Here is a 14,153-nt window from a genome sequence, read left to right on the forward strand (position 1 = left end):
CTTGCGGTGACGGCGGTTTCACCAGCCGGGCGGTAATTTATTTTACCTGGGCGCTCCGCCCGGCTGATTGATTCTGGGGAGAACACTGCGGCGGGGATGCGGCGGATTACTTGGGAGCACTGAAGTGAACTATAAGGAAGCTTTAGCCGGCGGGGGCCACAAAATATTGTATCGAGGGCCACAAATGGCCCGCGGGCCGCGAGTTTGAGACCCCTGCTCTAAACCTTATTCCCATCCTTTAAATTCATATATTAATGTTGAAATAAAGGAAGGTACTTATCCGTTACCCGGGCGCATCCGGCAGGTGGCGACAAAACTCCACCAGAGTTACATCTTTCCCTACTATCCATGGCGGCCTGGAGGGGGAATAGTAATTAGCGCCACCTGCCGGATGCGCCCGGCTAACGGATAAGTACCTAAAGGAAAATGAACCAGGATATAAAGAACAGGTGTGGTTTGAATTTTAAAACAACATATTTTTATTATGAAATCTTTATCCTATGCGTGACTAAGGTTGTGACGGGGGTGTGATTAGGGGGGTGGCTTAATTGTCCCTCTTTCTCATCTCAAAAAGTTGGGAGGTGTGCTACTAAACACCCAGACTTCAAGGTCGTCTAGCTGAAAGGACCCACGGCTGCTTGTGGCTTGCGACAATTTGGTCGCCGCCACTAAATTGTAAAGCCCCGTTCACACTTTATGCTCTGCCGTGCGTATTTTGGCAGCGTGTATGTTGTGCGACACACAAGAACAATAGTAGTGCATAGACAGTACTTCTGGCGTTCAGATCATTTGCGCTGTGCTATCGCAATGCTGCATGTATTTTACGGCCAAGCACAGCGCCGTGAATGGGATCAACAGCGCAGGTGGCATGTGATCAAGTGCGTTGCGTTCCGATTTCATGTCCATTCTGCGTTCACAATGTGAAGGAGGCCTAAGAAATATGGGACCCAGCAGAAAACGCTAACCATTTCACTAACCGAATAGGCTTCGTAGAGTTGCATGAGTGGTAGCTGAAGCGAGCGCAGTGCCTAAAGTCTTGCAGCCAAAGGTGGTGGGCGAGGGGCCTGGTGTTTAATTTTAGTGTTGTGTTTCCTGCTGGTTCCCCTGTTCTGTAGTGTACTTTTCCTGGTTTTAGCATCACATATATGTATATTGCTGTGTGTTTCTATGTTGCCCTGCCCACCCAGTGATGCTTAGCCTAGGCTGTTTAGCTATGTGGAATTTTCCTCCCAGAGCATTCCAGGAGACTAGGCAATATTTTTAGTGGCTTTGGAATTTTCAAAAAGCGTATTGGTGTGCTTTTTTTCCTCCTTCCGGCGCTCCTCTGTGCACTGCATTTTTTTTAAAAAGCGCTTTTCTAAGTGATTTTTCAGAGTGGTTTTAGAATTAACTCCCTGATGCAAGTCAGGAAGTGAACTCTATGACCCGGAAAAAAATAAATACATTGGGCTCTATTCACAAAACCATGTGCGGTAACTCTTTTTTTAGGTGAAAAATTACCTCCAGTGATAATTACCGATTTTTCTGAGTATTCACTAAAAATGTACCAAGTGTGATAAATGTTTGATAAAAGTGTGGTAAAACAGGTGATTAAACAGGTGATAAAACAGTCAGTAATCTGTACAGAAAACAAGCTTTTTTGACCACTGTAGGGCAGCCCATACGCTTGCCACCCATTACACAGAGATGACCCAGGAAAGCCTGTCACATTTAAAGTGGGACATCAACTCTTGCGCAGGACAGAAGGAAGACATATATAAATGCACCCTGTATGTATATAATTTAGCCTGTCTAATTCCCCCTCATCTGTAAATAATCGCAACTGTAATTTGAGCTCTCAGCTGTGCCAGCTGGCTGCCTCAGCGGAGCAGCTAATTTGTAAACACGGAATGTTAACACTATGTCTGCTTCCATGAAAGCAGGAAGTACACAAACTGGAGATTTTTTGTTGGATTTGTATCAGCTGTAACAAAAAAAAGTTTTCCTTTAAGGCTGGTTTCACAGTGGGACATTAAAGTCCCACGTAACAGCAGCCAGTAACGCAGCCTAACTCACAGCACTGTAAAATCAATGTGCTGGTTCACAGTGCACACGTTGGGTTTCATAGTAACGCAGCACGTTTAAACAAAGTGCTGCATGCTGTACGTTATACTGGCTAAGCCACGTTAGACTGTTTGCACATGCTCAGTAATGTTGGAGGAGGAGGGCAGCCAGCCACATGGCTAATTAATATTCACTGCACTGTGGTGACTCATGGTGAGACTGTAGTGTTGTCCAGGTCATGAAGGAATCGTTCATTTGATCCGGATCTTTTTTGTGAGTCAAATCATCCGGATCATCACAGTGAAAGATTCGGTTCACAGTGGATGTCTGTCTGGAAGAAACAGGAGCATACAGAATGTACAGTGCAGGGAAAGCCCTGTCCTGCTAGTCATTTCACCCAGTCTGCTTCCCTAGTAAAATGATTCAAATGATTTGGTTCAAAGATCCGGATCTTTTCAATGATCCGATTCAAATGATCCGAATCCTTAAAAAGATCCGGACTTCCTATCACTAACCTGGAAGGCTGCTTTGAGAGCTGCATAAAGCAGCTCAATCTGACGTCCAACCTCAACACCACCATGCGTTGCGTTAGGGGCACATTATGCGACCATAACGTCCCCTACAACGCAACGTCTTGGTGGGAAAGTAGCCTAAAGGTTATTATGCTGTTGCTTAACTTTTAGCGCAGAGAGGAATTTACTCCTCAGCATCTATAAAATCATATAAAAGACTGTACGAGGTCTGAAAGAGCGCCTTGAGATTAGACACACTCGTCTTCTCTGCCTTCTATGTAAAATTGACATAAACTCAAGCAGTGGCGGACACAGGCAGCAGTGGGCCCCTGTGCAAAATATCAATTGTGGGCCCCCCTGACCTGCGGCGCGCTTTGCAGCGTCAAGAAATGGGTGCAGCTATAACCTGCGGCGCGCTAAATGGGCGTGGATAGAACCTGGGCGTGGCAATGACCGGATAAGGGCGGAGCTAACTGTAATTTAAAGTGATCCCGGGGTGAGAGTGATATGGAGGCTGCCATATTTATTTCCTTTTAAACAATACTAGTTGCCTGGCGGCCCTGCTGATCTATTTGGCTGCAGTAATAAACTGAATTACACCAGCAACAAGCATGCAGCTTAATCTTCTCAGTTCTGACAATATTGTCAGAAACCCCTGACCTGCTGCATGCTTGTTCAGGGTCTATGGTTGAAAGAATAAGAGGCAGAGGACCAGAACGGCAACCAGGCAACTGGTATTGCTTAAAAGGAGAGAAATATGGCAGCCTCAATATTATTCTCACCTCAGGTTCCCTTGAAAAGTGCAACGCAAAGACAGTGGGCCCAAGTTTTGGTGACCCTTTCCCCAGAAAATTCACATAATTGTGCAGGTTTTCTCAAGAAAATACACATAATGTGAGCAGATTTGCCCAGAAAATACATTCAATCATGTCGGCAGATTTGCCCAGAAAATACGTGCAATGATGTCGGCAGATATGCCCAGAAAATACGTGCAATGATGTCGGCAGATATGCCCAGAAACTACGTGCAATGATGTCGGCAGATATGCCCAGAAAATACGTGCAATGATGTCGGCAGATATGCCCAGAAAATACGTGCAATGATGTCGGCAGATATGCCCAGAAAATACGTGCAATCATGTCGGCAGATATGCCCAGAAAATACGTGCAATCATGTCGGCAGATATGCCCAGAAAATACGTGCAATCATGTCGGCAGATATGCCCAGAAAATACGTGCAATCATGTCGGCAGATATGCCCAGAAAATACGTGCAATCATGTCGGCAGATATGCCCAGAAAATACCTGCAATCATGTCGGCAGATATGCCCAGAAAATACCTGCAATCATGTCGGCAGATATGCCCAGAAAATACCTGCAATCATGTCGGCAGATATGCCCAGAAAATACCTGCAATCATGTCGGCAGATTTGCCCAGAAAACACATGCAATCATGTAGCAAATTTGCCCAGAACATACATGCAATCATGTGGCAGACCTGCCCAGAACATACACGCAATCATGTGGCAGACCTGCCCAGAACATACACGCAATCATGTGGCAGACCTGCCCAGAACATACACCTGCTAAAATAAATAATAAAAAAAAAACATTTACTCACCTGCAGCAGCAGACCTCCTGTCCCAGCCTCCATCCGGCGCGCAGCTCCCATGGGTGGTTGGGTGGATAGGTAGCCTGGTGGGTAGGTAGGCAGCCGGGTGGGTAGGTAGGTAGCCCTTAGCCGGGTGGGTAAGTAGCCTGGTGGGTGGCTGGGTAGCCGGGTGGGTAGCCTAGTGGGTGGCTGGGTAGGGGGGTGGGTAGGTAGCCTGGTGGGTGGGTGGGTAGGTGGGTGGTTAGGTAGCTGGGTGGGTGGGTAGGTAGCCTGGTGGGTTGGTAGGTAGCCGGGTGGGTAGGTAGGTAGGTAGCCTGGTGGGTAGGTAGGTAGCCGGGTGGGTGTGTAGGTAGCCGGGTGGGTGGTTAGGTAGCCGGGTGGGTAGGTAGCCGGGTGGGTGGGTAGGTAGCCGGGTGGGTAGGTAGGTATCCGGGTGGGTAGGTAGCCGGGTGGGTGGTTAGGTAGCCGGGTGGGTGGTTAGGTAGCCGGGTGGGTGGGTAGGTAGCCGGGTGGGTAGGTAGCCGGTAGGGTGGTTAGGTAGCCGGGTGGGTAGGTAGCCAGGTAGATAGCCGGCAGGGTGGTTAGGTAGCCGGGTGGGTAGCTAGGTAGCCGGGTGGGTAGGTAGCCGGGTGGGTAGGTAGCCAGGTAGATAGCCGGCAGGGTGGTTAGGTAGCCGGGTGGGTAGCTAGGTAGCCGGGTGGGTAGGTAGCCAGGTAGATAGCCGGCAGGGTGGTTAGGTAGCCGGGTGGGTAGGTAGCCAGGTAGATAGCCGGCAGGGTGGTTAGGTAGCCGGGTGGGTAGGTAGCCAGGTAGATAGCCGGCAGGGTGGTTAGGTAGCCGGGTGGGTAGCTAGGTAGCCGGGTGGGTGGGTAGGTAGCCTGGTTAGGTAGCCGGGTAGGTAGCCGGGTGGATGGTTAGGTAGCGGGGTAGGTAGCCGGGTGGGTAGGTAGCCAGGTAGATAGCCGGCAGGGTGGTTAGGTAGCCGGGTGGGTAGCTAGGTAGCCGGGTGGGTGGGTAGGTAGCCTGGGTAGGTAGCCGGGTGGATGGTTAGGTAGCGGGGTAGGTAGCCGGGTGGGTGGGTAAGGTAGCCGGGTGGGTAGCTATCCGGGTGGGGGGCCCGACTCCTATCCTCCCTCACTCACCTCGGGCCCCCCTCCCGGTATGCGCTGCAGCCGGCGGGAGAGCAGAAAATACAGGAAGTCTCCGGCCGGGGCTGCAGCAGACGCTAGAGGCAGCTGCTGCTTAGTTTCTGATATGTCTCCAAGTTGGAGACCAAGCGGCAGCTGCCGCCCCGGCCGGAGACTTCTTGTATTTTCCGCTCTCCCGCCGCATGAGGGGGGGGGGGGGGCGAGGTGAGGGGGGAGGACAGGAGTTGGGCCCCCCAGGTTAAAAAAAAAAAACATAAAAAAAAAAAAATAAAAATAAAAAAAAACCTGCAATACTTAATGGGCCCCTGAAGCAGCAGAACTTCAGGGGCCCTCGTGCGGCTGCACGGCCGTATGTCCGCCACTGAACTCAAGCAAACAAAGCTCAAAAGGCTCCATCCTGAAAGCCAACAGCAGAGAAGTGAAAATTATCACCTACCATTTGTAGGTGATAAAAAAAATCTTTAATTAACACCAACTATTCAATTGAGAATCTCAAACTGGAGATAAATTTTGAGGTAATTACCACACTTTTACCCCACTTTTACCGCAAGAGGTAATTTAGGGAGAAAAAAAAATGGTGAATTTCAAAATGGAGATATTTTGGTCAATATTTATCACTACCTAAATTACCTCATGCAGTAAATCATTGTGAATAGAGCCCAATGTAATTATTCTTAAAAACGCGAACGCATTTGCTGCACAAAGCGATTTTGTTAGTATTTTGCGTTTTCCCTATACCTTCCATTATAGCAAAAACGCCTCAAAAATGGTACAGGCACCGCTTTGCTGAGCGAATCGGAAACGAACCGATCAGCTGTGAACTCTCTCATAGGAAATCATTGCACTAGCATTTTGTGAGCGATTTTAAAAATTGCCTGTGCTTGAAAAAAGGCCGAGAACGCCCCTAGTGTGTAATGAATATTGTAAAAAAAAATAAGCAATTTTATTCATTCTGTTATTTTTCCCTACAGTTTCTCTTTAATATGCGGCATATGAGTAATCACTCAAGAGGATCATTATTAGTTACGCCCCTGCTTCTATTCATGAATAGTGATGGCCCGAACCGTTCGCCTGGCGAACCTTTCTGGGCCTCTTACTACTTCCGGGTCGCAATGACCCGGAGTAGTACGCCTGCGCTGCCCGGCGGAGCGCATCCTAATCGCGCTCCCGTTGCCGGGCACTTTCTGCGCATGTGCGTGACGTCATGAGTGACGTCACGCTCATGCGCAGAGAGTGCCCGGCAACAGGAGCGCGATCTAGGACGCGCTCCGCCGGGCAGCGCAGGCGTACTACTCCGGGTCATTGCGACCCGGAAGTAGTAAGAGGCCCAGAGTAGCAGAGCGGTTCGCTGGCGAACGGTTCGGGAACCGTTCGCTACATCTCTATTCATGAATAATTCAGCTGCAGAAAACAAATAAAACTATACTGATATTTCTGTGATGGTTCTCAGTTATCCAGGTCACGATGTATCCAAATATGGCAGCTTCAGCTGCAGACCCTTTTCTTTTCTAGAAGATATTTCAGTCTGTCGCTGTGTAGGAAAGATTGAATGTCTTCTAAGGGCTGGTTCAGACGGATGCTTGCGGAGCGTTTACCGCAAGCGTTCGGACCGTCGCGGTAAACGCTCCCATTCAAGTGAATGGGAGCGTTTACACCGAGCTTTTGCGCGCTTTTACCCGAACGCGGCGTTCGGGTCCCGATTTTCGCGAGCGTTCGGGCTGCCCCTGGAAGCAACATGTAGCTTCCAGGGAGTGGCCAACCGCGACGGCTAATGTTCCCCTACGGGGAAAAAAAACACGACCGCATCACGACGCGACCGAAGGCTACTGAAAGCCTGACCGCGCAGCCGCCGCAACGCCCCCAGACGCGACGCTACGCAGACGTCCGTCTGAACCAGCCCTTAAGCAGAAAAGGAACTCCAGCTGTAGCTACATTAATCTTTGGAAATTTCACTGACTAGTTTTTTCATCTTTACAGGCAAATCTACAGTGAAGAATAAAATAAGCTGTTCTAGTAGTGGAAATGCGGTAAGCCTTCATCACGGTTCTCATACACATGATATGACTATTTTCCATTTCTGCCATTTTCAGTCAGTTATCAGGGTTTCCTGAGGTGGTGCTGGTGAATGAGTCATATGCGGTTGTTTCAGCTTGGATAAGCCAGTATCAGCATTGTCTGGTCCTGCTTCCCACCTTGTTTTCATAACAGGAGCAGAACTAGCAGGATAGGCCAAACTTTCCTCTTTATATACACCTTATGCTGGGAATACACCATGAGTTTTTTTTTTTTTTTGGCAGATAGATGGCTCAATAGATAATTTCCGACAGGTCCGATCTGATTTAGATAGTTTTTCTGATCGATTTTCTCATAGAAGTGAATGGAAATCGATTGGAAAAAAGATAGGAAAATGAAATCGCCAGTAAATCTGCCGAACAAACTCATTGTGTATTCCCAGCATTATAGTCATGTCGCAAAGAGCTTTGTTAATTATCCATGCAGCCACTAGTTCCTCCATTGTCACTGCCACAAAGTCCCTCATGCGACATGATCCTAAGAGCCATTTCACAGGAGTGACCTTTTTGCCACGACTAGTCAATGCATCTTGTTACCATGTATTGTTACTAGTTGCTGCAAATAGGGTCATAATCAATAGCTGTGTTATCAATAGCTAGCAACAGACTTGCATCAGGGACTACTGTTGCTTCTCAAGAATTCTGAAAGCATTTATGCAAATATGTTAACTTTATATTGATACTGCATGTCACAGCATCGATGATGTGCGTGTCATGGGTCATAGTAATCACTAATTTGGTCAGCTGACTGCCATGTCTGCAGTGTTCTAAAAGTGGCCACTGACGGTCCAACTTCTAGCAAAAAATAGTTTGAGCGATCAAAACTTCTAATCGGAAGAAAAATTGTTTACTACACCATCAACGAACCAATCTTTGCTTCCTATCTATCACAACCAACAAGAAAATCTAAAGTTTGGTTTGACAAAAATCCAATCGGACGACTATTTTTTATAATCGTTTATAGTAGATTGTGCCCATCAACTGAGATGGTTTACAACCAATCTGATCAGAATTTCTGATCGCTCGAACGATTTTTCGCTAGAAATTGGACTGTTAGTGGCAGTTTTAAGTCTCATTTGCAAGCCGTGCTGGATTACTGCCGTTTTCGTTTACCTAACTTCAACTTGTGTTAACACTGCGTGTTCTGCTTGAATATTTGTTCCTTCTCCTCTGCCTTGAAAATATTTTGAAAAAATAATCTTAACCACTTTGTCCTCCGTGCGCACTCCCGCGGCCGATCGCGCGCGTGCACGTGTGCTCCCGGACGTGGATCGTTAGCCCAGGAATGATTGAATCAGGCCATGGTGCCCGATCACTAATTCCTCTCCCCCGCAGAAAAAGCGACAGCTTTTCTTGGAAGCTTCACTTTTTCTGCCTCCTATGTCCCTCTAAGTGTACATGTTGCGCTTAGAGTGACGTCATGTAAACAAACTCAAGGTTGCCATCTTGTGGCCAAAAAGTAAATACATCTAAATGTAAGAAAAATTAAAATACACATATATTTACCCAAATCAAATACTATTTACATCCCACCCTCCTAAAAGTACCCACATAAAATGTTTAATAATAAAAAAAAAACACAATGTTTATCTAAGGATCTAAACTTTTTAAATATCTATGCAAAGATGAAATATTTCTATTTTTTTTTTTTTATATAAGCTTGTAAATAGTGATGGATGCAAAACAGAAAAAATGCTCTTTAATTTCCAAATGAAATATTGTCGCCATAAATTGTGATAGGGACATAATTTAAACGCTGAAATAACCGGGACAAATGGGCAAATGCAATACATGGGTTTTAATTATGGAGGCATGTATTATTTTAAAACTATAATGGCTGAAAACTGAGAAATAATGAATTATTTCAGTTTTTTTCTTATTCTTACTGTTAAAATGCATTTACAGTAAGGTAGCTCTTAGCAAAATGTACCACCCAAAGAAAGCTTAATTGGTGGCGGAAAAAACAAGATATAGATCAGTTCATTGTGATAAGTAGTGATAAAGTTATAGGCTAATGAATGGGAGGTGAACATTGCTTGAATGCATAAAGTGAAAACAACCGAGGGCTTAAGTGGTTTAAAAAAAAAAATGTTTACAGGTGGGTGTCCCCACTCTTTCCCGCTCTGTCCAAAGCGAAGAATAATGTTTTGCATCATTTTCCACAGTAAGGCATTCTAAATAGTGCTTTTCTGGAATTGCCCTTGAAAATACCAATGTTAACGATAAAAAATATTGTTTAGATAATGAAATGTGATAACTTGTTGGTATATGTACTTTGATCATTAGAGTACTGGCATGTCCAAAATTGTTGGCACCCCAAAAATGTTTTCAGAAAATGTAGTATTTCTCACAGAAAAGTATTGCAGTAACACATATTCTTCTATACACATGTTTATTCCCTTTGTATGGCCCAGTGCACACCAAAACCGCTAGCAGATCGTCAAAACGCTAGCGGTTTTGGGAGCAGAGAGCAGATATTTGGCCGGGTGCACACCAAGCGGATTTTGTATGCGATCCACCAGCCAGTGAAAACGCTTGGCTATTGTAGTTCAATGTGTGGTGCACACCGGTGGTTTGAGGTTTTTTAGCAAACCGCAAACGCGCAGCAGGAGGAGCGTTTGCGGCTTGGCAAAAACCTCAAACCGCCGGTGTGCACCATCCCATTGCAATACATTAGCCAAGCATTTTTCCAGGCGGATGCGGCCGGCGGATCGCTCTAAAAACCGCTCGGTGTGCACTGGGCCACAGTGTTGGAACAAAACAGCTAGGTTTGCGTCCGAGATCTTGGGTCTTCCAGCAGGACAATGACCCCAAACATATGTCAAAAAGCACCCAGAAACGGATGCCAACAAAGAGCTGTAGATTTCTGGAGTGGCCAGCAATGAGTCCAGGCATAAATCCCATTGAACACCTGTGGAGAGATCTTAAAATTGCTGTAGGGAAAAGGCGCCCTTCCAATAAGAGAGACCTGGAATAGTTTGCAAAGGATGAGTGGTCCAAAATTCCGGGTGAGAGGTGTGAGAAGCTTATTGATGGTTATAGGAAGTGACTGATTTCAGTTATTTTTTCCAAACGGTGTGCAACCAAGTTAAGGGTTCTAATCATTTTGTCCAGTATGTAAGACAAAAAGAAAAAATTGAGAGCCCTGAATACTGTTATTTGTATATGTTACGGCCAAAACCAGAAATTGGCCAATTCTAGAATTGGCCGGCCGTTTCTAGAACTGGCCGATCTTACGTCGGCCAAAGTCCAAAATGCTGGGAATTTCTGACATTGGCCGGCCAGTTCTAGAAATGGCCAAAGTCAGTCGGCCAAAGTCTAAAGCGCAGAAATCCCAGAACCTCGCGGGTCCTGTCCGGTCACCATGAATGGCACTCGGTACTTCCTCTCTGCTCTGAAAGATACAGCATAATCTTTTTTTAAAGAAAAAGCATTTCTTAGTTACAGCTGATACAAATCCTGCAATAAATCAGCAGTGGGTCTACTTCCTGCTTTCTTGGGAGCAGGCATATTGTTACCATCCTGTGCTTTTAAATTCGCTGCTCTGCTGTGGCAGTCAGGTGACACAGGGGAGAGATCAAATTACAGTGGCGATTAGTCACAGATGAAAGGGGGGGGGTGCATGGCTGGGGGTGCTCTGCTGGGGGCTGTGCATGGCTGTGGGTGCTTTGCTGGGGAACTGTGCATGGCTGTGGGTGCTCTGCTGGGGGGCTGTGCATGGCTGTGGGTGCTCTGCTGGGGGGCTGTGCATGGCTGTGGGTGCTCTGCTGGGGGGCTGTGCATGGCTGGGGGGGTCTTTGCTGGGTGCTTTGCATGGCTGTGGGTGCTCTGCTGGGAGGCTGTGCATGGCTGTGGGTGCTTTGCTGGTGGGGCTGTGGATGCTCTGCTGGGGGGCTGTGCATGGCTGTGGGTGCTTTGCTGGGGGGGGGCTGTGGATGCTCTGCTGGGGGGGCTGTGCATGGCTGTGGGTGCTCTGCTGGGCTGGGGGAGCTTTCCTGGAGGCGCTATTTAGACCTCCGATCAGGCGGAGAAAGGCAGAGCAGCGCGCACGCTACCCATCCGGACTCATACACTTCATATGCAGAAGTGTTCAATGACGTCACTTCTGCATTGAAGTGTTCGGGTCCTGCGGGTCTCGCGTGAGCTGGCAGCCTTGCTATGCCTGTCTCTGCCTCCCTGCTACGGTCGCCCTGATCGGAGGTCTGACTGAGTATGTAGAGGCAGCGGGGGAGGAGAGGTGAGCGGAGCTTTCTGGCGGCGGTGAGCGGGGCTTCGGGACTTGGCCGGCCACATGAAGTCACAACCCGTCCTGGCCGGCCAAAGTCCGAAATTGAAGCCCATTTCCCACATTGGCCGCATGAGCCGGCCACTTCGCATTCTGACCGGCCAGAACCCGAAGGGGCCAGACTTCGGGTTCTGGCCGTAACATATATAAGGGAGCAATGAATGATTGAAAATGTACTCACAAAGATGGGTTGCCATCACAGTTAACCACTATATGCGCAGATGGGGAGCGTATCCTTTCCCTTCTCAGGCTAAGAAGTCGCTCTCCGTAGATAGAAAGAAGGGCATAAATACCCATCCACCAGGTGGATATTTAATAATTTGTGTATGCAGAGGCACCAACAAAGTATAAAATGTATTAAGAACAGTTTAAAATGGGGGATACTGGTGGACTTACCTCCCCATAGATGACACAATAATAATAATTTGTTAAAACATACTCAACATTAAAGGACACCCGAGTCAAAAATAAACGAATGAAATAAACGATTGTATCTATCTTCCTTCTCCTAAAAATGACTTTTTAAGATATTCTACTTTTTAAGTTTTAACTGTTGTTTATGCTCAATGACACATTCATTGAAGTATGCCAGAGCTAAAATCTATGAACTATAAACCGTTTTTATCTCTTTCCTGCTCTATGAAGCCATTTTCTGCTAGAAAAGTGTTTTATAGTTGGAATTTCTTATCAGTGAGGGTCACACTGCAGCACTTCCTGTCTGAATTAGGACTGCGTCAGCTACTTTCATACTTGATATTTAACTCTTTCAGGCAGAGAAAGAAAAAAAGGAACACAGCCTAGTTATTTGAGTACTAGGCACTGTACATACCTATGTCTATCTCATCATGTCACGTCACCTCGGGTAGCCATTAATTTCTTACTCCAATGAAATATGCACGCATTTCACGGGTCAGTTGTCCGCTTCATCAGGCAAGGTATAGGAGCAAACTGAAAGACTGTCAGGGCGTGTATAGCACCAGAGGCGCCATACATGTCCGAACACTCTCAAATGCACAAAGAAATAGCCCAAGCACTATCTCTTTAACTGCTTTAATTCCCATATAGTATTGCCAACCTTGTTAAAAAGACATCTCCAGCATGTTACAAGTAATCAAACCTGGTGCCGTTGTTCGTGCTGAGATGGACGAGGGTGGGGTGACCAGGGGAAGATAGGACGGCACAACGGTTTCACGCAAATCCAGCTCTTGTTCACTTGCTTGTCCTGGGACTCTTTCAGTTTGCTTCTTGTTGTACCTTGCCAGATGAAGCGGGCAACTGACCCGCAAAATTCATTACAGATTTCATTGGAGTAAAATAAATGTTGAATACGTTTTAACGATACATTATTGTCGTGTCATCTATGGGGAGGTAAGTCCACCAGTACCCTCCATTTTAAACTGTTCTTAATACATTTTATACTATGTTGGCGCCTCTATACACAAATTATTGAATAATTTTGTCCAGCCCATTTTTGGTGTTTTGTGTGACATTATGTCCAATTTGCTTTATTTTCTCCCTTTTTTATTTTGTTCCATAAAGGGAATAAAAGTGTATAGCAAAACATGTGTTACTGTAATACTTTCTGTGAGAAATACTTGATTTTCTGGAAGAATTTCTGGGGTGCTAACCATTTCGGCCATGACCGTATGTGAGCAGTTGTATGTGGGAGTGATTTTTGGACCACCTAAACCTTTTCAAGCATGTAGGCTTGGGGTGGAATTAATGTCTCCAAGGGCTCTGAAAGATCTGAGTCGTACTAATGCCTGGTACACAATGAGATTTTCTGGCACATTTACTGCCAGATCAATTATTTCCAACATGTCGGATCGGATTTCCAATCAATGTTCCTTTCACTTCCATAGAAAATTGATTGGAAATCAGATCGGACATGTTAGAAATTATGGATCTGGCAGTAAATCTGCCAGAAAATCTCATCATGTGTACCAGGCATAGAGCCTGTTACACACCTTCAATTATGATTGGCCAACCACTGACCAATTTACCATCTCTATGTAGTATGAGGGTCAACAGATACTATGAACAGATTGTGTAGGTAAACTGTCATACTACATGGAGGTGGCAAAATTAGTCAGTGATTGGTCAGTCATAATTGAAAGTGTGTACCAAGAGTCCGTACACACATCCAATTTTGATTGGACAATTTTACCACTTCCATGTGGTGTGAGGGACAACAGATTGCACAGGTAAGCACTCATACTATATGGAAATGGTAAAATTGGCCAATGAAACATGGATGTGTGTACACGTCCTAAGAGAATAATTAGTCACAGACTGTAGGTGACATCACTGTTATCTAATTCACACTAATTACTGCTTTGTCTTTTTAAAGAATGCAAATCGAAGTGACTTTGATGGGAAGCATGATGAGTATTTAGTAAACCTACAACAGAAGAACAGGTAACAAAACAGAACGTTTGATATCAAAAGTGGCTAATAAAAACTGTGTAATGTTACAACTTGT

The 14,153-nt window shown here is 46.1% G+C and overlaps 1 protein-coding gene across 2 annotated transcripts in view; it reads left to right on the forward strand.

Moving 5' to 3' along the window:
* The window catches only part of KATNIP (katanin interacting protein), a 186,640-nt gene that overhangs the window by 1,749 nt on the left and 170,738 nt on the right, over positions 1-14,153 (forward strand). For both annotated transcript variants that reach the window (XM_068244638.1, XM_068244637.1), the window contains exons 2-3: positions 7,292-7,341; positions 14,022-14,089. In XM_068244638.1, the coding sequence (XP_068100739.1) occupies positions 7,292-7,341; positions 14,022-14,089 (118 nt within the window). The remainder of the gene's footprint in view (positions 1-7,291; positions 7,342-14,021; positions 14,090-14,153) is intronic.

Source organism: Hyperolius riggenbachi, chromosome 7 (genome assembly GCF_040937935.1).
Source record: "Hyperolius riggenbachi isolate aHypRig1 chromosome 7, aHypRig1.pri, whole genome shotgun sequence".
NCBI lineage: Eukaryota > Metazoa > Chordata > Amphibia > Anura > Hyperoliidae > Hyperolius > Hyperolius riggenbachi.